Source organism: Cyphomyrmex costatus, unplaced genomic scaffold (assembly GCF_001594065.2).
Source record: "Cyphomyrmex costatus isolate MS0001 unplaced genomic scaffold, Ccosl1.0 scaffold275, whole genome shotgun sequence".
In the NCBI taxonomy this organism is placed as follows: Eukaryota; Metazoa; Arthropoda; class Insecta; order Hymenoptera; family Formicidae; genus Cyphomyrmex; species Cyphomyrmex costatus.
Window position 1 is genome coordinate 440400 of NW_017276855.1, and position 21438 is coordinate 461837.

General features: G+C 31.9%; 2 protein-coding genes and 1 long non-coding RNA gene across 10 annotated transcripts in view; 1 reads left to right on the forward strand and 2 right to left on the reverse strand.

Annotated features, from left to right (window-relative positions):
* LOC108774861 (uncharacterized) overlaps window positions 1–787 on the forward strand; it is a 3739-nt gene extending 2952 nt beyond the window's left edge. The window contains exons 3-4 of the long non-coding RNA XR_001940739.1: window positions 145–256; window positions 643–787. This is a non-coding gene — a long non-coding RNA (uncharacterized LOC108774861). The remainder of the gene's footprint in view (window positions 1–144; window positions 257–642) is intronic.
* A 2083-nt stretch (window positions 788–2870) lies between these two features.
* Window positions 2871–4977, reverse strand: LOC108774833 (retinol dehydrogenase 12). Its single transcript, XM_018541041.1, has 4 exons — window positions 4396–4977; window positions 3999–4234; window positions 3631–3928; window positions 2871–3257 (listed from the first exon to the last, which is right to left on the reverse strand). The coding sequence occupies exons 1-4, from the start codon at window positions 4666–4668 to the stop codon at window positions 3087–3089; spliced, it is 978 nt and encodes a 325-aa protein (XP_018396543.1). The 5' UTR covers window positions 4669–4977; the 3' UTR covers window positions 2871–3086.
* A 1422-nt stretch (window positions 4978–6399) lies between these two features.
* CalpA (calpain A) lies at window positions 6400–16375 on the reverse strand. Of its 8 annotated transcripts, none has more exons than XM_018541073.1 (15): window positions 12791–13084; window positions 12536–12712; window positions 12210–12397; window positions 11537–11840; window positions 11287–11468; window positions 10968–11218; window positions 10671–10828; window positions 10170–10387; window positions 10049–10091; window positions 9441–9485; window positions 8713–8842; window positions 7783–7917; window positions 7118–7245; window positions 6830–7025; window positions 6400–6601 (listed from the first exon to the last, which is right to left on the reverse strand). In XM_018541073.1, exons 1-15 carry the CDS (start codon window positions 13082–13084, stop codon window positions 6516–6518), a joined length of 2535 nt encoding a protein of 844 aa, XP_018396575.1. In that variant the 3' UTR covers window positions 6400–6515. The 8 variants fall into 8 exon arrangements, with proteins under 8 accessions (XP_018396575.1, XP_018396576.1, XP_018396577.1 ...); XM_018541078.1 differs by lacking the exon at window positions 12791–13084 and adding an exon at window positions 16055–16375 and having other exon boundaries at window positions 6516–6601; XM_018541076.1 differs by lacking the exon at window positions 12791–13084 and adding an exon at window positions 15089–15568 and having other exon boundaries at window positions 6516–6601.
* Between the last annotated feature and the right edge of the window lie 5063 nt (window positions 16376–21438).

Genomic DNA, 21438 nt, shown 5'->3' on the forward strand with positions numbered 1-21438 from the left:
CCACATGCAGCTACCCACTTGACTTCCATTTCTTGATTTCTGGGTACCCTGAAATCAAGAAATGGAAGTCAAGTGGGTAGCTGCATGTGGGTTGACTGATAAAAATGACATACCGAAAATAGTCATTTGTTCTAATCATTTTAGATCATGTGACTATTTGCCATACAAGAAATTAAGGCCTACTGCTGTTCCTACAAAAAATTGCAGTTCGAGTCACAAATCATCCGACTCTTCGGACATTTCTAATTATTCGATGGTATGTATGATGATCCGAAACTAAGGATCGAAACGTTCGACTCGACACGATATCTATGTTATAGATTTTAAGATTATATATTTTGCGCACTGCTAACAGCGTTGACTCTTAATAGCCTTTATGTATTTACTTAATTTTTTGTATTGTTTTAAAACATATAAGAGTCTATAATTCAATTATATTATTAATTTATTAAATTTTTTATACATTTTAATTGTATTTATTTCAAATCATGTGGCGTCGAGTGGCTCAATAAATTTTATACATATGTATATAAGTAGCAATTAACATTTTGCTATTCAAATTTGCCCTAATATCATTAAAGTACCTACTGTGTAAATATTTACAAACATTCCTTTAATATGCAATGTATATATCTCTCTTAGGAGGCTGGAATAGAAAGAAATGCTTCATCAGTGGAATTACGTAAAGCTAAGAAGGATCAGCGTCTAAAACGACGTAGTTTTGTTACACAAAATCAAAAACTGTCAGATTTATCGAATAAAGCTGACGTATCACTCGCTTCTGCTCATTCTATAAATTCTTTTAAAAAGTAACTTTCCATTCCCTGAATATTTGATAGTAAAAAATAAAAATGCGTGAATTATGTAAAATTTTAAATATATATTTAAAATTTATGAAACACAATAAATACCTCAAATAAAATGCAAAAATATATAAATAAAATAACGTTATTGCAGATGAATTTCTTTTTTTTTGTATTTATAAATGAAAATACAAATTTGATAAAATATAGTATAATCATTAAATGAAATGCGTAATTTTATAATTATTTCGTAATTACATAATTCACAAAACTTCTGGTTTATAAATATATATAGAATAATTAATTATATAGTATATTAAATAACAATATATGAACTTCAAATATAACTTTTATTACATATATGTTTTACTTTTTTTTCTAATTCGTCTAATAGTATTTTTTCTTTTTATTTCTAAATTTATATGCCTTAATCGAATGTATGTCCTTGTTCGAACCAAGCATGCTAACACATTCCTTACAATTACAAGGAATTATTTATTTTGTATGCAGCTGTGTGTGTGTATATATATATATATGGTAATATATATAAATTATATATATCAGCTACGGTCATAATATGGCTTTGCTTAAAAGGGGATATCCAATCAGAATACGTATCAGACTGCCAATCAGAAATTCGGACATTATTGTCGAAATATAGGACTCTAGTTACTGCGCGAAGTGTGAAGTAACAATACATACATTTGGACCATTAATACATGGTTGCTGTAATCTACAATATGATAAGAAAAATAAATATGACATTACGTAATAGATGATAACTGTTATGTATTAATGAAACTGTATTGTGTTAATTAAAAATATAACATATAATAAAGATATGAATGATTAGTCATAACTGTACATTGTACATGGTTAAGTGACTTACATGTATAACTGATAAAAAAATATACAAAATATGTTAAATTATCATTATTACAAGATGAATATATTGTATTTCCACCATTGAATTAAATATTACTACCGACAAAAAATATAATCACTCTGTTTACGTGATATTATGTCTTTTCTTTCACAATCATTTTTTAAAATATAATGACCAACATAATCTTTTATTTGTGTCAAAAATACTTTTACGAACAAGAGCAGAAGAATCTCATACAATTTCTAGAGTTAAACCTTATCGCACTGATATTAAATGAATTTGTAAATGAAATTGCTCTACATATCACATTTTTCAGATACTTTAGCCAAATTGACATTTGTATTTTTTAGGTTGAATTTTATTAAAAATGTGAAGTGGAGAGTAACTTTGTTTACAAATTCCTCTTCAGCAATGAAAAATCTGCAAGAATTAATTGGCTTTGTGGTAAACTAAAATTTAAATTTGTCATGTGCAATTAATCCAATATCGAACGTCTTAAAATTAAAGTAGACAGTTTAAAGTAGTTTATATCTGCGAAAATTTTCATTTAACATTGAAGCAGCAGACAAGATGCCCCTTGGACGTCCAGAGGATGACTGCAGGATGTTCTGGAGAGATGCAAGAAGTATAAAAACCATGCAAAAAGTGCAGTTGAAAAGAACAGACCATTGACTCAGAATAAAGTTGAGTCAATGAATTGTATATGCTATAACTTTAGTTGATGCTTATGACAATTAAAAACCGCAATACACACTCTGGCATAACGCATAATTATTTGATAAATTTTAAAGATTTAAAGGTTATAAAGGCTCTGTCTATAGTATTTTATTCTAAATACATACATTTTTTCTATATGTTCAACTTATTGAGAGTCGATATTTTACATCGGATTGTTCAATGCGAAAAAAACAACAAGCTGCACTTGTAAGGGATTTATGTAATTTAGTTGAGTTGAGAGTATCTAATATATAAAGATAAATATACATATACACCAAAATAGAAGATATACATCTTATCTTAAAATATACATATATATATAAAATCCGTTTGCTATGATTTAAATACATAAAAATAGAAATAAGAATGTGCCACATTGACATTGTCTAATTCCTATTCGCTATATATATAAAAATAAATATCGAATAATCATTTAGAATACAACAAAAGTGAAATGGCACGATGAAGAGTAAAAGTGCTTTCTAATTCACATGTAATAAGATTGCGTATCGAGCTTTTTCCTTTAAAAGTCTCATAATTTTTCTTTTCAACCATTTAACCAATCAGCTTGAGAAAAGAGGTTCTCGATATATATGCGCAATTCCTCACTACATCAGAACAGCAGTTTTACTGTCAATTGTACATATACAATATGCGCGTGTGTTCTAAAATCATCTATTTTACAAAATCTCCTTCAAACCAGTCGATTTCGCACTTACTTCCCACAGACGGAGTGCTACTTCGGGGTCCAGATCTTTTTTAGAGACGTAAAGTTTACAATCGCGATACAGATGTCCACTTTCTTCAGACAGTAACGGTTCAGTTGCACAATGCAATACCGTTTGCGCACCCTGTAAATACTGATTTGTAATAGAAAGTAATAATTCAGTATGAAATATTTCAGAAATATTTCCAAAATATTTTGTTGCAAGATTTGAAACATATATATGGAACCAGGAAATCAGAGTTTTGAATTATACTTTTTCTCTTACAATACTTATACAATTTCTAAAATATTTTTCCAAAATATTTTAATGTAATATTTTAAAATGTTTTACAAATGTTTATGAAATATTTAACTGAAAATGTTTTAAAAAATGATTTACTATTTTTCTAAATAGAGTTTAATAAAAATAATTTTCTAAAAGTGGATCATATAAGGCCCTTAGTTGCCAAGTGGCATAAGCCTGCCTTAAGGGAATCATATCTGATTCGTATATTTACCTGATTTGCAGTGCGTAGAAACATAAGAGCAACAGGCGAGAAAATGATGTAATGAAACCAGCTTCTTTTCACATTTCTGAATAAACCAGTGTAAGTAAATCCAGGGCATACCATGTAAACATTAACGCCGGTATTTTCTGTTCGTTTTGCAAGCTCAGTGGCAAAGTATGCATTTGCAAGTTTTGAATTACAATAGCCAGGATTCATTCTGCTTTTTACTGGTAAACCTTTCTCACCGTTCAAATTTGAAAAATCTATTACTCCAGATTCCAAAAGCTTAGATGTCACTATCACTATTCTGTATCGAAAAGTTTTATTTTATCACTTGTTTTGTCACTCTAGAATATTAGATATTACTTTATACTAACCTGCTAGGAGCACTTTCCTTCAGACGATCCAAAAGTAAGTTGGTGAGCAAAAAGTGACCCAAATGATTGACTCCAAAATGAATCTCAAATCCATCTTTTGTCAACGCACGATCTTTCAGAGGTGCATATACCCCTGCATTATTGATCAATACATGAATTTCAGAAAATTTCTTTAGCACTTCATTGGCAAATTCTCTGATCGATAAGAAAGATGCAAGATCCAGCTTCATAGGAATCTGTATAAAAATAGGTAAGTTATAAAATCATATACACATTAAGTTAGAAAGTAAGAAGGACAGATAAAAAGTAATATAGAGATAGAATTGCATAATTCGAATGCATAATTCGATATGTAAAGATTACTGGTCCAATTTTATCAAGGAAATTATACGATTACCAGTTCGCCAGTAGATATCTTGCTGCGTATCTCTGCTATGGCATTCTTCGCGCTCTGTATATCCCTGCAGGCCATGATGATCGTGGCTTTTCGCTTGGCCAGTTCCTTCGCCGTTTCCTTGCCGATGCCGGAGTTGGCGCCGGTCACAAGGAACACCCGGCCTTGTAGATTGCTGGTGCTCTTGCACCTTCCCCAAGTGCGCTCTCGGCATTTACGGAGCAAGCCGATCAGCATGACCATCGGAAGTATGAAGTAACACCACGAGGATACCATATTGACGGTGACTATCAATCTCGCGGCATGAGACTATTTTGTTTGTTCGAAATGTAACACACGTTGATCGTGGTTGGTCGCTGGCTTAAACGTCGCTAATACATACTAACGTTAAACATGACACAATTACGCGCTTTCACGTCGGTTCCAACCGAATGGAGCTTCTAATTTGTCGCGTACAACAGCATGATTGCAACCAAACGCACAGAACATACCAATTCAAGGGCAAATTTTATCTTCAAACACTCCACATCTCGGACAATCTCAAGTAAAATAATTGAAAATAATCACTGCAACATCACAAGTGCCGCCGCAAATTCCTACGCGGAACTTTATTTACAAGCGTGATGCGCAGGCGCTACAACGCAAATACTCCAGCCAGCATACGCAAGTTCTTGACTGGTTCTTGACTTCTTCGCGGAGACCCTTGAACATCCCTTTCGATGAGAATTCTCGGAACTTCTTCATCTCAGCTGGCGTGCTATTTTTCATCACGTCTCATCGTACTGTTTTCATGATATTTTGATAATTTTTGAAATTTATTTCAACTTCAAGTTTACTTGTATCTAATTTCCAACATATCGACATTCGAGAATTTTTAATATCGATATCTATAAAGTAATCGATAATAGGTTTGTCGCGTTGCTTGAAATCCTCAAAATAAATGAATATTGATTTAGGCTTTAAAGAGAAAGAAGATATATTAAATACAAAATATATAAGTAATGTAAATGTTCTTCACCTACAGAGGTAAAGAAATAAAGGAAAAAAACTAACAAATAAGTTACTTTGATTGCTTTGTTAGGTTAGAAAGTAGTTAAATATTGTATAAAACAGTAAAAGTTTCCTTAGGTCTGTTCTTTTTAGAGCTAAAGTCTTTCTTCCTCTTCTTTCCACGTTGGAGAGAAAAAGAAAAAAGATGAACTGTACAAGTTCGATTAAAAAGAACAAAGTCTTTACATCTCATTAGAGATGCAATAGACTATTAAATATACACACATTAACATCACTAATATGAAGTGCTATTGAAAATAATGTAATTTAAAAAAAAAATTGAATCATAGATATTTCATATTTTAGTTAAACCGAATGTGTGTAATGAAAACACAGTGTTTAAGTATGTATTTGATTTATTTAGTATATTGAATGCAAAATATTGATGTATTTTGAAAATGTATTTGGCATTCTGCAACGTTCGACTGTATACACTCATGCGCATTCTTCACTTATCTTCCATCACACTTCTTTGTCAATTTTATAAAATAAATCAAATTGTAAAAATTAAATTGTTGCTTTATGTTTTATGCAAATTAAAGACGTATAAATCTATGGATCAGTAATATAAACATCATATGTTCCAATAAATTATTTATATTTTTACAATAAATGTTCACATGATAATGCTGCAATTACTTAAAATACATAATAATAATAAGCAATATGTTAAGGCATGCGCGATTCTTCCACGTACAAATCAACATAATCATTACAGATGGAATATATATATATATATGTGCATATATTTTCATGTATAAAGACAGTTTCTCATTCCTTTTAAATTCATATGCTCTGTGTGTATGTGTGTGTTTACACATATATGTGTATAGTCATATGAATACTTTCATATGACTTAGCAATAACATTGGTTTGAAAGAATTAATAAGCATTGTGTAGGTACACACACACACACACATACATTATTTAACAAGTTATAAAGTATATTTTCTCTTTTGCGATTCTCAATATAAAAATATTTCTCATTTATAGTTACGGCCATTTATCATCACAATCTGATACATTGGGCATTAAAAAGATTTTCGCGAGAAGTAAATTGAATTTATATTTTATTACGAATAGAGTGTTTTTTCCATCCATTCTTCCAAAGTGAATGTGGCTGTTTGGGTTTTATCTGGATCTCTCTCTCTAAAAATATCTACAACAATGTAATAGCTGAGATTTTATCTTACGTTATATTAATATTATTAATAATATTATATGTATATATAACTATTGACATCAGTCAATAATTAATTTGTACATAACGGTACACTTGTTAACAAAACATGTTAACATATATTAAAAGGAAATATATATATTTTAATAGTTAATATATAAATGATATATAGAGATTGATTATTAGATAAAAAAAAGTTTCACTTACCAAGCATTGTTTTAAGTCTGATCGCACACATTATGTAATCGTCGAAAGTAATCTTGCCCTCTTTAGTACCATAACGATGAACCAATATATTAAGAATATGATTGTTTAAACGATATCCCGCGCTATTTAACGCTTGTCTTAATTCAAATGCACTTAAATATCCCGATTCGTCTCTGTCGTACAACTTAAAAACAGCCTAAAATATTTATAATATAAAAACATTAGGCATACAAGCATCTTACAAGATAAAGAATTACAAGATAAAGAATTGAAAGCTTTCGCAATTACCCTCCATTTTCTAATGTCATTCCACAGCAATTTAAATTCTTCAAAACCAAGTTTGCCGGAATGATCTGCATCTAGCATAGCAACCATACTGCGACATACATCTTTACTGAAACCTCTGTCGTGAGTTTCTGCAATTTAAAAAAAAAAAAACTCATTTCATCTATTGTAATCTTCATATAAGAGATAAAATGTCTAACATAATAATTTTCAAACACGTACAAAAAATTCACATAAAATTAAAATAAAAACGTAAGACGTTTTATTACTATTATCTTACAGTTTTTCAAACGTGTTAAAACAGAGATGTTTTCAATTATATTATGTAATAGAGATGACAAATTGAACGATTATGATACAGGTATATTGCAAACTTTACACGTGTGCCGACGAATTTAAGCAATTCGTTAATGTTTCATTCTCTGTTAATCGAAAAAACATGCGGTAGGTATTTTTCATCGAAAAGTTTTGTCCTACCTTGTGGGAGACATAAAGTATCAACCTGCTAACATCATTTTGACATTGACACTATCAGTTCACCATACAAATGCTGATGAAAGCGCGTTTCGTGTGTTATAGGGATACATAATTAAACAAATGTGATGTAATCATCACGGCGTAATACAATTGGTAGAACAATCCTGTGGTAGGAGGTGTGTTTGTCTTACCTACGGGCTTATTGTACTGTTCATTATTACAAACAATGCCGCACAGCAGTGAGATGAGAGTGTCGACAAGCGAACCATTTCCTTCAACAGTTTCGGGAACATGTGCCTCGCTATGATGCGCCAATTGTAGTAACTCTACCCGTAACACACAGCTACATGTTAGCTTCGAGTTTTACATACGTACACTTGGGCCATAAGAATTCGTAACATTCATATCTTGCCTCAAATTACAATTTATATTTTTCTAATTTTTACATAATCTCTAATAATCTAGTTCCTTTAAGAATTAAATTATTTTTAACAGAAACTTATATATCATTTATATAATATAAAGTCTATTCTTGTTTATTAAAAGATTCTATTATAATTGTTTTCAACTTTTCAAATAATTTTTTAATTATCTAATTAAATAAAGAAATTTTTATAATATTGATATTAGACTTCTACCAATTATTTGAAGGACCCAAATGTATTTATGCATTGTAGATACAAATTACAAGGTAAAAGTTAAGCATGCAGAATTGTTTACATGATTATTAAATGATCATAAAATGCTGTACAGCGTGCTGAAAGAATAAAGTAATTTATAAGGAACAGCAAATTTGTAGTAAATTATTAATTGGCCATCAAACTAAAAATAAACGATGCAGGTGATAAAATATAAAAAATACTAGATTAATGACAAAGCGTGATTTTAAAAATGTATGATTCTATCAATGATTATAAGAAACATCGAGCAAATTAAGCATAAAAATTACGAAAAGCTACAAAGCAAAGCTCTTAATTAGTATTTATTCTAAATAATTAGAATAAAATACGATCATGGACGGAAACTATACATACTCGTATTTAGAACTGTACATACTCTTTCTTTCATACTTATTTTTACGTAAAGATATATCTCAGAAGCAGCGCGCAGACAATATTTACCTTTTCTCATGGCATAATCTAAGATATCTTTCAGTTCCATCCAGTCCACTTCCAAATCATCGCCAGCAAGTTTCTTGAAGAATTCTCGGACTTTCTCGCTATTGCGATCTTGCTCAGGTTCATCGGGAACCTAAAAAAACAGAAAAAACATTTCGTTATGAAATATGAAAACAATCGTAATCTATGAAAAAGTTCTGCTTCTTTCTCTTTCATGAAATTTAAATCAACTTGTTTTGTGATTATTTTTAAATTACAATATTTAGACCCAACTTAAGATATTTTGATTTAATTTTTTTTCATTAATACATAAAATTGACATATACGAGTCATTAAAAATAGTAATGACATCTTCTCAAAGATATGAAAATATTGTTATTAATCAATTTGATTTCTACTATATATGAGCTCCCTAGTTAACAAGTGGCATAAGTCTGCCTTATAAGCATAAACCTTATGCCACTTGGCAACTATAAGGGACTTATATATTCCCAATATACTTATTATGCTTATTTATATTCTGTTCTACACGTATTTTTGAATCCAAGACTATATTCACTAGGGTGTTCACTAGTGTTCACACCAGATATTATTTTATCTTTGTTTAACATTTAGTAAACAACAAGGATAAAATAATAATACCCTAAATTTCTATTTCATTTCTTACACATACAAAAAAAAATATTATTAGCTTTGTGTTGTCTCAACATACAAGCATGCGTTTTACTTACATTATCTCCATTTTGATCTTCTTTACCATCCGCAGGATTAATTACCTAAAAGCGAAGCAATGTAAACGTGCGACTCGTTAATAATCAGTTACCAATGTGAGCGACATTCTTTACATAACGTGAATCAATCATTAGACGGTACGACAGCATTAAATTTTGTAAGCATTAGTTGAACACAAGACTTAATTGCATAACGTTAGTTAATTCTACGGTTTTTTGTGCAATTTAACAAAATTAATTAAAAAAAAAATTGATTTAATGCATTACTAATCTATGATTACACTCTTTTAACACACAATGCATATTTTTATCTGAATTATTAGTGCTGTCAGTGTCAGTGCTGTGAATTATTAATAGATACCTAAGTTGTGTGATTCTAAGTTGTGTGATTTGTCACGTTAGTATGATTTATCATCTTAAACAGCATTAGTATAAGCTGACAATCCAATGTGTAAGAACTTTGTACACAATTATCCATAAAATTTCAAATAAAACTTCCTGATATAAACATATGATAAGAGATTTATGACGAGATTTTTTCTCGTCCCTCAATTTATTACAATAAACAAAATAATTGGTATTTAGGATTAATCTATTATTATTCTTACCCTATCATCGACGTCTCCAATACCAACTTCTTCATCATTTTCTCTGTAAACAAATAGAAACACTTAGATAAAAATTCTTTAACATCATATTATTATATCGTAACATCGCAACAGAACTTACTCCATATTATTCTTGTTCTCAGAAAAGATTCTCAGCAAGAATTCACCTTCCTCGTTTGGATCGAAAGTACTCGGAACTATGCAGTAAACACCTGGCGGTAATTTGAAACGGCACGTAACTTCTCGTAAATTTATAAATGCCGGTGAACGTCCAACAGATGCGTTGTACTTGAAGAAATTAACGTCTAGTGGTTTTGGCAGTCTGTCCGGATTGTCTAACTGTCAAAAAAATAGACTTTTAACGGAAAATATTTCATATTTTTTATTCTTCATCTTCTAGCGTCAATTTTTTAAAAATCCATGTATTTCTTGAATGACATTTTACTTACTAGTTTTTCAGTTTAAAGCTAGGTAATAAAAATATAATTTATAAACGGTAATGAAACACTATTTTCTTCGAAACGTCGAAGATAAATATTTAAATTTTCAAATAAATTAAATTATAATTTAATTGTGTTTTATATTATTAGACATTATATAAGGATCAATTAATTTCACATACATGATATATCGCGAATCCGATAGTGAGGCAATCAGCACCCATCCTTCTTTGCGCTCTTCTGTTTTTTTGCATCAAAGCGACAATTACGGTACATTTGTCATCATCATCATCTGGAGACTCCAATGTAATACGGTACTGCGGATTATGGCAAAAGGTCTCTACAAAATATATGGAATATGTAATGTAATATATGTAATATATATAATATAATATATGTAATATATATAATATAATATATGTAATATAAATTAAAGAGAATGTGATCAGTTCGATATATTTATAATACACATATCTCACCTAAAAAGTTTCTGCAACCACCTGCTGTCACTCCACGCACCCACTCTCCTTCAAACACGCTCATCTCCCAGCGCTTCTTCCCAGCGCTGATATCATTCGTCGTTAAAGAGTCGGGATTCAAATTGCATATCTCAAGCTGAGTAAAGTGGCGAGTAAAATCATGGAACGACATCCAAAATTCACCGTCTATGTCGAACGTCAGGCCAAGTTCCTCTTTTTCATGATCGGGGATAAATCTCCATTCTGGTGATCTATCGACAGATGACGAAAGCGCGAACTTGGAATAATAATTGTCGAAGCATAGGGGGAGAGTACTCACTGATCGCTCCAAGGTCCATTCCATTCTGCCTCATTTCCCCAAGGATTTCGAAGCCTCAATAAAGGTATGGTACCGTACCGATTCGGCATCTGGATCTCCACGTTCTTCACGCGGGTGACGCTGTACGCGTGACCGCGTATTAATCCTTGAGGTGTTTCAGCCTCCACTATGTTGGGGTCGGGCTAATAGGAAAAGGGATCAAAGTAATAATCAATTGAAGCCTGCGATAATAATAAATATTATAATTCACCTCGATAGAACAACCAAGTAATGAGTTTCTCTCAAAGGCTTTTAACAAAATATTGAACAAGTTCGGTGGCGTTTCGTCCATTTGATACATCTCTGTTACTCCACCAGTAAAATCCTCCATGGCTTCACAAGTTGTGCCGCCCTTTAATGCCTCGTAGGAACCATGAAGTTTTGCGTATGCTTTCTCGAGAAGGGCGCTCCAGAATTCATTACTTTCAGCCGAATGAAGAAATACTAATTCTCCACGACAAGTGGGCAATCGATCGTCGATCACTACGTCGACCCATCTACCGTACTGCCAAAACCTGATATACATATGTACAAATATTATATCCTTTCCAAGTTGGCAACAATTTGTAATTTAACAGAAAAAATTGTCGCAGAATTTAAATAAAATATAATATATTCATAACATTCTATTCGATGATTAACGAAATTTCCAAATGATATACATAATTTTCATGTCTATAAACATTTCAATTTATACACTAAAAAAATATATCTTAATTTCAAGGAAATTTTCATTGATTCAAAGAAATAATTTTTTTTGGTACAAAGAGATATTTCTTTGAAATTAAAATATTTTTTTCAGTGTATATAATACGAATGTAAATTAAATTTTTTTGCTATATTGGAAAAGCGTTATTTACAAAACTGTATGCATTCTAACGAACCTGAAGTGAAAAATTCCTGCGTAATTTTCCTCAAAGCTCTGATCCTCTGGCACTATTTGAAAGAACAAATTCGAATGCATGGTCAGATTCGCCACTGCGGCCAGCAACCAACAGTCTCCCAGCTCTCCTTGCTGAACATCGAATCTCGAGAAACCCTCCACGAAGAGCTGAGGATCGTCCGCGATCTCCTGCGAAGTATAGGGCGTTGTAGGTCATGTTAAGACCATTCTTCTCGCGTGTTTGATTTGTAAATTATTAAGACAACTATTGTAAATTATTGTCAACGACAGCTGATGAAACTTGGAGTAATTCAAATGATTTCTAACCATCGGTCGTTTCCATTCTATGTATCTGTCCGGTCTGCGGGAAAAATACAGTGACGAGTCATTGGCCGGGAATTCGGGATCTTCGAAGAGTCTTCCCGTTGCCAGGCATTCTCGTCTCAGGGTGTTGAAGTCTTGAACCTCCCCTCGTGGTCTGAAGCCAGATCCTTTCTCCCCTAACTGCGAACATCAGTTTGTGCATGAAGTCGTACATACGCGAGAAAAAAAAAGGGGGAAAAAATTGCAATTTTGGCCTACGTTATAGCAGCGTTTCCCGATAAAATTTTTCGTTGTTCGTATCGCTTTATCCTCGTAGGATTTTGAACGCTGCCACGTCGTAAAGTCGTGGGACTTGTTCGGCAAGCTTGTGGCCAAATTTTTAGGAGCAGATTCGCGTTTAGCCGAATAAAGGATGTTATTGTTCCCGCCGATTATCCTATCATTCGTGAATTTTGTCGGCTCAACACTAGATCCGACTTTCAGAACCGCCAGACCTTGTTGCATGTAATTGGAGTAGCGATAATTGGTATATCTGCTATGTCGTAAATCCATATTGGCGCGAGTTAACGAGAAGAAGTGGATCGTTTTGCATGCATAGAAAAGAATAAATACAATGTGTGCGCAGAAAAAGATCGTCACGTAAGCAAAGCAGGTTTCTCCTCGAGAACGTGCAACCGATACAAAATGAGAAGCGAAACTATTCGTTATTACGAAAAGTTCCTTTGTTCGAACTTGGAATTTTTCGATACAGCTATCGTTTGTGGAAATAGTGGTATACGATAACTATACCGGAAAACAACCACAATTTAGATTGCGATACTACTAATAAAGATATGCGAACAGCTGCATGTACGTGAAGAGATAACAAATTAATACACGGTATAATGCAGAGATGCATTACAATAAAGCAAAATTATCAAATAAATATCTATGTCCATATAATAATATGATAAACGTCTGCGTCAAATTACATTTCTTTTATTTTCTCTTATAAATTTGTATATAACTATTTTTTATATACTGCTCCTGAAAATATTAAAATATCTGGTAGTCGAACTTAACAAGAGTAGACAGCTATATGAAATGAAATGCAAAGTGCGCTAAACATTCTGAACAATTTTTGCGAATTCAGCAATCGAAAAGGAAAGCGTTCCGATCTATTTATTTTCAACTTGTACCGTGTATATTGCTAATAATTAATTTAAATATACATCATAAATTGTGTGTGTGTGATACACAAAAAGTTATCGAATTGAAAGATTCTCAATGGCGTGATGATAAACTGAAAAATTACATTTTAAGTTATAAACAATAAGTAAAAAAGTAATTCCAACGAAATTAATTTAGTAAATCATTTATTATGCAATTTATTTGTGCATTTAATTATTTAATGTTTTACCTAATGATTTAAAAATTATGTTTAATTATTGTGTTTGTGTTCTATTTCATTGTTCATCGTCGTTATTGTTTCTTCTTCAATACGTGAACAACATTTTCAAAGTTCGAATTCAAATAATTTATATGTTTTTGTAAAAACAGGACACGAATACCATTATATTGACGCATACTATGACGCACTTTTTTTTTTTTTCTATGAATGAATACGTATCATGCAAGAATGCATTGTAGGTATCAGTTACACATTTCTCGTACAATGTCGTCATCACTATTGCCATCACCACCAGTGTCGCTAGAATACCTTGCATGCGATGCACGTTACAAAAGACGTGAAAAATTATGTGTGATGTTAAATTAAAGTGAGTTTTCACATTGTGTGAAAGACTGAAGGATCAAGATTAATGTATCATAGATTTTTCAATATGAATTTCTGGAGCGGGAAAAATAGGAGACATTAAATGAGAAAAATTGATCAATCATGCGCTTTTCTCGGTGTTACGATATTTTATTCCAATATGCTGTGCACAAGTTACATGATTTTATGTGAAGATGTTTAGTCAAGCTTTTATTTAGATTTATATATTAAGTTGTGCTTTTGTAGTAAAATACAACAAAAATAATTCTTAACTATTTACATGAGAAACAATTTGATAGAATCCCAAATTAGAAAAACTACTATTTCTAATTATTCAGAAAGTAAAATAGAAATGTTCTTAATAAATTAACGTAGATAATTATTATAAATACTTTCAAACACTTTTGAAAAACGCAATTTAATTAATTATTAAATAATTAAGCATCTCTTTATTTATGCTTAAATTTTTGTTAATATTGTTAAACTGTGTATCCAAAGAGACTATATTTATTTTTAAAGACTTTAATTATTTTTTAATCAACTTTATTTAATTCAAAAATATTGTATCTGTTATAAAAATAATTTTATAATAATTAATAAAATTATATAAATTTTATAACCATAATTATTTAATTAAAATTTATCTCTATAATTTGTATAACATCGGGCAATGAACAATTTATTTCAACGACGAATTCGAAGAGAGATTTATCTATTAGTAAAAAGGAAACGGAGTCCACGAGCTCCATGACTCATCCGGCTGCCCGGCTCTTTGCCTCTGATTACGAGACAAATAAGCGTACCACTTTGATGTTGAAGAGCGACGGTAGAAACCGCTTGATCTCGACCGCCGTTTTAACGAGCATGTCCTCCTCGGCGCCCGCGCCACCTCCGTCGCCGTAACCGCCGTAGTAGCTCATCGCACTCTCCGCTTTCCTCTCTTTCTCTTCTCGGCTACGCCCAGATCCACATTAAATCCCAAAAATGATTTCGGAAACGCCGAACGTTCGAGCGAACGACGCAGCTCGAACTCCCGATGTCGTGTAAGAAAAAAAAAAAAAAACAAAAAACTCGAACGCGCTTCGATATCCGTCGACGTTCCAACTGGCACGGATTACGAAGCGCAGGAAGATACTCCGACGCGAGAAACCGTTACGACCTGACAGATTCTACACCGGGTTCACCCACGAGGACAACCATGGCTCTTTACGCGCCGCAGGTGCCTACGACGCCAGTATACGACTCTCGTCTCGGAATGACCTTGAGGTCCTTGATTGGCTCGATGGAAAGGCACCCGCGCTCACCTTTCAGTGGCGGCTTTCGAATTCTCGCCTATGTTCTCTGCAGGCTGAACTAGAGTGTACACTTTTGGAACTTGGATGTGAAATAGACACACGTTCGACGTCCGGGCGAGAAAACGAGAGGGAAAACTTTTAGTGCAGTTTTAGTGCCGGCGTAACAGAGAGAACAGACCTACTCGTCGAATGTAACGACCGTAAACGCGGATTGGTTGTCATCCGTAAATTTAGCCAATGGTTTACGCTCTTCTCGAGTCCGCCGCCATTTTGAAAGCCCGATCTAGCATGCGCGTGATTTAAAACGACGCGTATACATTGTCAATTGTGATCCTTACGACTTCTAATTAGCAAGACCACTCGGAATTAAGTTATTGTGATTTTGCAACTGTCACCTGCTGTACAAGTTGATTCAAAGTTCTTGAAATACGTAAGGTATGTCATACAATGTCATATATATATATATATACTCACCTCGACCTTCTTTGTTTCCTGTCGGACGAATTCCGGCTCGAATATTTCTCGGTTCCATCCGAACGAATTCATTTTCGTTACACTTGAAAACTCTTATCCCGATGTGAGATCTGCGAGCTATCGGAGCTTCGATCGGTAGAGTCCAATTTATTCCATCCACCACGTGTCTTCTTGACAGAACGTCAACGTGGAAGCTTCGTTTCCACTGGTTAACCTCACTTTTTCTGCACTACTATTGTCAAAGTATCGCGCGGAGCGGCAGAAGGCAAGACACTAAACTTCGTCCACACTCGAGGACTCTTTGAGATAAAAATAAAAAAGCACCGCTATTGTCAGTGTCGCGCACTGCTATTGTCAGTATCGCAATATGACGCCGATTCTTATCAAATTGCGCGAGTTATGACTGTAGAAGTGTAGGAAGGTTAATCGTCGTTGATATGGTGGATTATCTTTCTGAATGATCGTATTGTATATCACTTCTGATTGTGAGTAGAATCATATATGCAGAACGAAAAAAAAAAAAGACTTTATTTCTTTTAACACAGGTATCTTTTGATGGGAAACTATTAACCCTTATTTAATATTAATTTAATACATTTAATAAATGTAGTGCATTAATAACAATAATTAATTTGTTAGATTTGTTATATATATCATACTTATTTTCCAAATTATAGATCAATCACTGAAATAATTAATGTTGATTAGCATTTAAAAAATATAAATAAAAAAAATGTATAATTCAAATTAAATTGGACACTCCAGTTATACAGAGTATCTCCGGATTTTTCGTAAATTTCAACAGCATATTCTATAAACCAGAAGAGAAAAAATATTAAACAGACACTGGTCCTAAAATGCTTCAAGGTAAATGCTTTATCTGAATTTAATTTGAATTTACCATTTTTTTTACGAAAGATGAAGGAAATCTTTCTATCTCCACGCCAAAAAAGGTGCGGATAAATTTAAAATTACATCAATGTCAAGGTTGTATTAATATTTGCGGACAACACTTTGAAATGTAAATTTATAGATAAAATTGTTTCATATATATTTATATTTTTGTTATAACTTTTAACAAAACATTTGAAGACCTAAGTTAGCATAATATTTTTTTTTATTTTAATTCATATAGAACATATTATATTATTTGTATAATTTGGAAAATTTGGGGAGATTCCCTATCTATCTTATGTATGAAATTTCTTAAAATTAAGACACACACGACCATTGACGATCACAATAATTTAATTCACAATATAATTTATTTGGAAATCAATTGTCTTTATATAAACTTTTATCTAGAATTCTCTTCACCTTGCTTCTATTTAAAACGATGCAATAAACTTTACATTGTTTCAAAATATTTATTGAACATCTATTGGATGTTTAACTTACACCAGATGTCTACAACGCACTACTGATTGATTTTTAGGACGACTGCCAAACAGTTTCTGAAGATCTGTACACTGTATGTATTACATACATCGATAGTATCGCTCGAATCTTAAAAAGAAGTTCCGTCTGTCGATGATTTCTATTGTAATGACGTTTGCGTGCCGACAATCGATCCCGACAATTGTCTGTAATCCCACGCAATTATAATAAACACGCAATTTTGTCGATTTGTAAATACAATAATTAAGAGGAGAATCCGGGATCGTCGTGATATCACTTAATAACTCGGCGCGAAATAATGCAATTTGCGAGTATCGGACCATATCTTTATCAGCTCTTACAATCACCTGGAGGAATTTGGATCTATCGCGTTTCGTGGAAACCGTTCTCTACTACGTCACGGTCGACTTTATTGGCGCGGAGCCAGAATTATTGAGTTACGACACAGCGCTAGCTATCGCGACAATGATTGTTGTTGCAAACAATATGTGTATTGCATTTTGCCATCGGTACCGCAGTCATGTATATTCGTACATATGCCAGCTCAGATGCATTTGGGTTACCAGTTTTAGCTTTTATTACCATTTGAAATCATGCACGGCATAGTTCATACAACGATGATGATCATGACGTCACGTCGACGTAAATCCATTACAAAACAGATGTTCAATGTCTGTGAATACGCAGACATTTATTATGTTGTAAAGTAAATAAATATACTGGAAAGTGTATGAAAAGACTTGCTGGAACGCAGACCCGGACAGCGCACAATATTTATAAAATATTTATAAAATATTTGTAAATCTTAAATTGTGCAAATTATAAACATTTATTACAAATATAATATTATGAAATATTGATTGTAAATGTTATAGTAAACGATTTGAAAATACTTAAAAAATAATAAGACATTATATCTAAATAAAAAATATTTATTAAAAATATTTATTTATATTTGTTATAAACATTACATAAAATATTTAATCCATATTTTAATGTTTTGAGTGAAGCTTTATATAAAATATATATAAGACATTTATATAAATATTTCAGAAAAATATATATATACATATATATAAACAGTAATAAATATTTATCATAAATATTCTAAGCTGTCTGAGAAATTGTAGAGCGCGATTTGATATTTAAGAAAGAATTTTATTCTCACTGTATTCCGATAGAAAATAATTTGTGAAGTAATAATTTTTTCATGAGTTTACTTTTTAATGCTTTTATATGTAAATTGACAATAAGAATCAATGTATGTAAGAAAAGACATGCATGTGTGTAAATATACAACAAATCACCGGCTTTATCAAAACAGAATTGTTTTTAGTTCTGACAGAATTGATTTTTCGATTTATGTTGTTGAACATTTTTATCATTTTATATTTTATCAAGTACAGTCTACCCTTTCAATCCTGTGAATTATTTTCCAGGACTAAACTTTATACACATTTATGTTATAGCAGTTAAAGTAATTAAGACGCACAGAAGAGAATTTAAAAAAAGAAACACTTCTAGGCGATCCCTCGTTTTTTCTTAACTTTTAAATAATAATTCTTTATTTATTGCGATAATCTAAAAGCTGCACCCTTTTTCAGCGCTATTAAAATCGTGGCACCGTGCCGAACCTTTTATCGATCCAAAGGCACACCCTCGTGCGTGTCATGGTTACTGTGTCGCATTAAAGCTGAACTTAATCTCTTATCTGATCGTTTAGAATGTTTAGATATATAGTATAATATAATGTACTCGTTTAGCAATTACTGCTATGTCGCAGTTAAATTAGAATCGTTTAACCGGAAATTATTTCACAAAATAAAATGATCGTGCACAGAGGTGATGATATATAAATATGGACATTCTTATTTAATATAAATTAGTTTTCATTATCTAATTTACAGCAATTATTATTGAACTAATTATTGCTGTTATTTTGCAACGGTCGTTATATGTGTTGCGTAATATTGCAGTGTCTTCTTAATTAATATATCAAATATGTGATTATTATACAAATATAAAATGTGTTAGAATAACTACCCATTAGAATATTGCACATTATAATAATTGCACATTAAATTAATTGCGAATAAAACGTTGTACAATTATTTTTTATTATATAAATTTTATCTTTGGAAAATTCCATAATACCACAATTCACAACCGCATTGCCTATAATTACCCTTATAATTAAGTCTGTTTGTGTAACAGAATCAATATTGTGAGCGTTTTGCGAATCGCCGTATCGCGAAATGTGTTAATGGTTTTTTTTTTTGCGCAATCCGGAGCGCAATTCGAAAACCTGGTTGCAGGTGACGGCACCGAATGATACCGATTCTGCACCGCACGCGGTCGTACCGAAATGGATGCTGACGAGCGTGTGGTACATGATACACTGGCTGGGATATCCGGTTAGATTCGCTCTGTTTCGGAACCAACTGTCCCTTCCCACCTCCACTCGAGCTGTGTCGCGAGCTGACGCGGCACCAATATACGGGTCACTTGTTTACACGTGCATTGCATATTGAACCGCTTTTCCTTATAAGGGATTCCCGTAAACAGTGCCAAAAAGGAAAGTACAATTTGTGAACCGGTTCTCTATCACTCCGCCATAATATTATATGAATTTTTTTTATACAAATATGAAAGGACAGTGATATCAATCGTATTGTATGTATCATACATATGTATAAGATATCGCATATTATATATCGGATAAAAAATTATCATTTCTTAATTATTTAAGAATATTTTTAATTAAAAAATGATTTTATTAAAAATGGATTTAATATTTATTTATAATATATATTTAAATATGCTCGAAAAAATCATCAATAGATTACCTCACTTTAATTTTAAAACGGATGAATTAACTTATGAGTGCAATAGATAAAACTTGTAATGATTTAGTAACGTTGAGAGCTTACAAGATTAAGTAAATTTTAAGTTGAAGCCACATGAAGCACGTTTTCGACCGACTAATATGGTACAAGCTATTTTGGGAATTTTGAAGAAGCTACATGAGTCATTATGTTATGAGAACAGCTCAGACGTTTCTTTTTCGCCACATCAGATCGACGATGTATATTTTGAGCGTTTCATAGTCGTTTTGTAAACCAATTGATAATTGTTATCAGTGAGAAGAGTAAAGCAAGCTAGGTACTAATTTAATTAACATCACGCGTGTTAGTCAGTTTCATTGTCAGTGAGAATCGAGAATGAACAATCCTTGGCTTCAGATAAAGATATTCTGGCATCAAACCAATAACAGACATGAATCAACGTTTAAATAACGAAACTATTAATGACAATAAATGAAATGTACATTTATCTTTTCGAACATTCATCTTATTTCTAATCTGAATTTTTTAATATTAAAGATTGCTATTGCAAATACTTTTAATTTATTAGTTACATATAACTTAATTTCTATTTCATGGGCTTTTTTGAAATTTAATTTTTGAGTGCCTAATGCCTAACTTTTAATAAAAATGAATTTAAAAGTTATTTTAATAAATACCTTCGTAAGGTAATTAAACTTCAGTAATACAGCTTTGAGACTTTAAACTTTGGATAAGATTAAAAGAAAAAGTCTTAAATTTGAAATATTTTATAATTTTTTAATTTAATCCTTTATTTAATTGAAATATTACTGTTGTAAAAAAATTAACTTTTAGCTTTACAAGAGATTTCACAATTTTTTTCTTTTGCGATAAGAATCGCAATTTCCAAAGGATTGCGAAACATTTTAAAGCGTTGTGCAGACACCGCGAGTATGAGGGCAGAATGTTAGATGTTGCGAGCCTAAAAATATGTCGACTATACGCATCGTAGTTCGCGCGTATGAGAGGGATCGTGTTTTACATTTAAAAATGAAATTGGCGATGTGCCAATGATACATCCGAAAAAAATCTTCCCCTTTTACCGCGAAGACGTGCGATTAAGAAATTTTGAATGATGCACAACGAGTTTTGGTTGTTAAA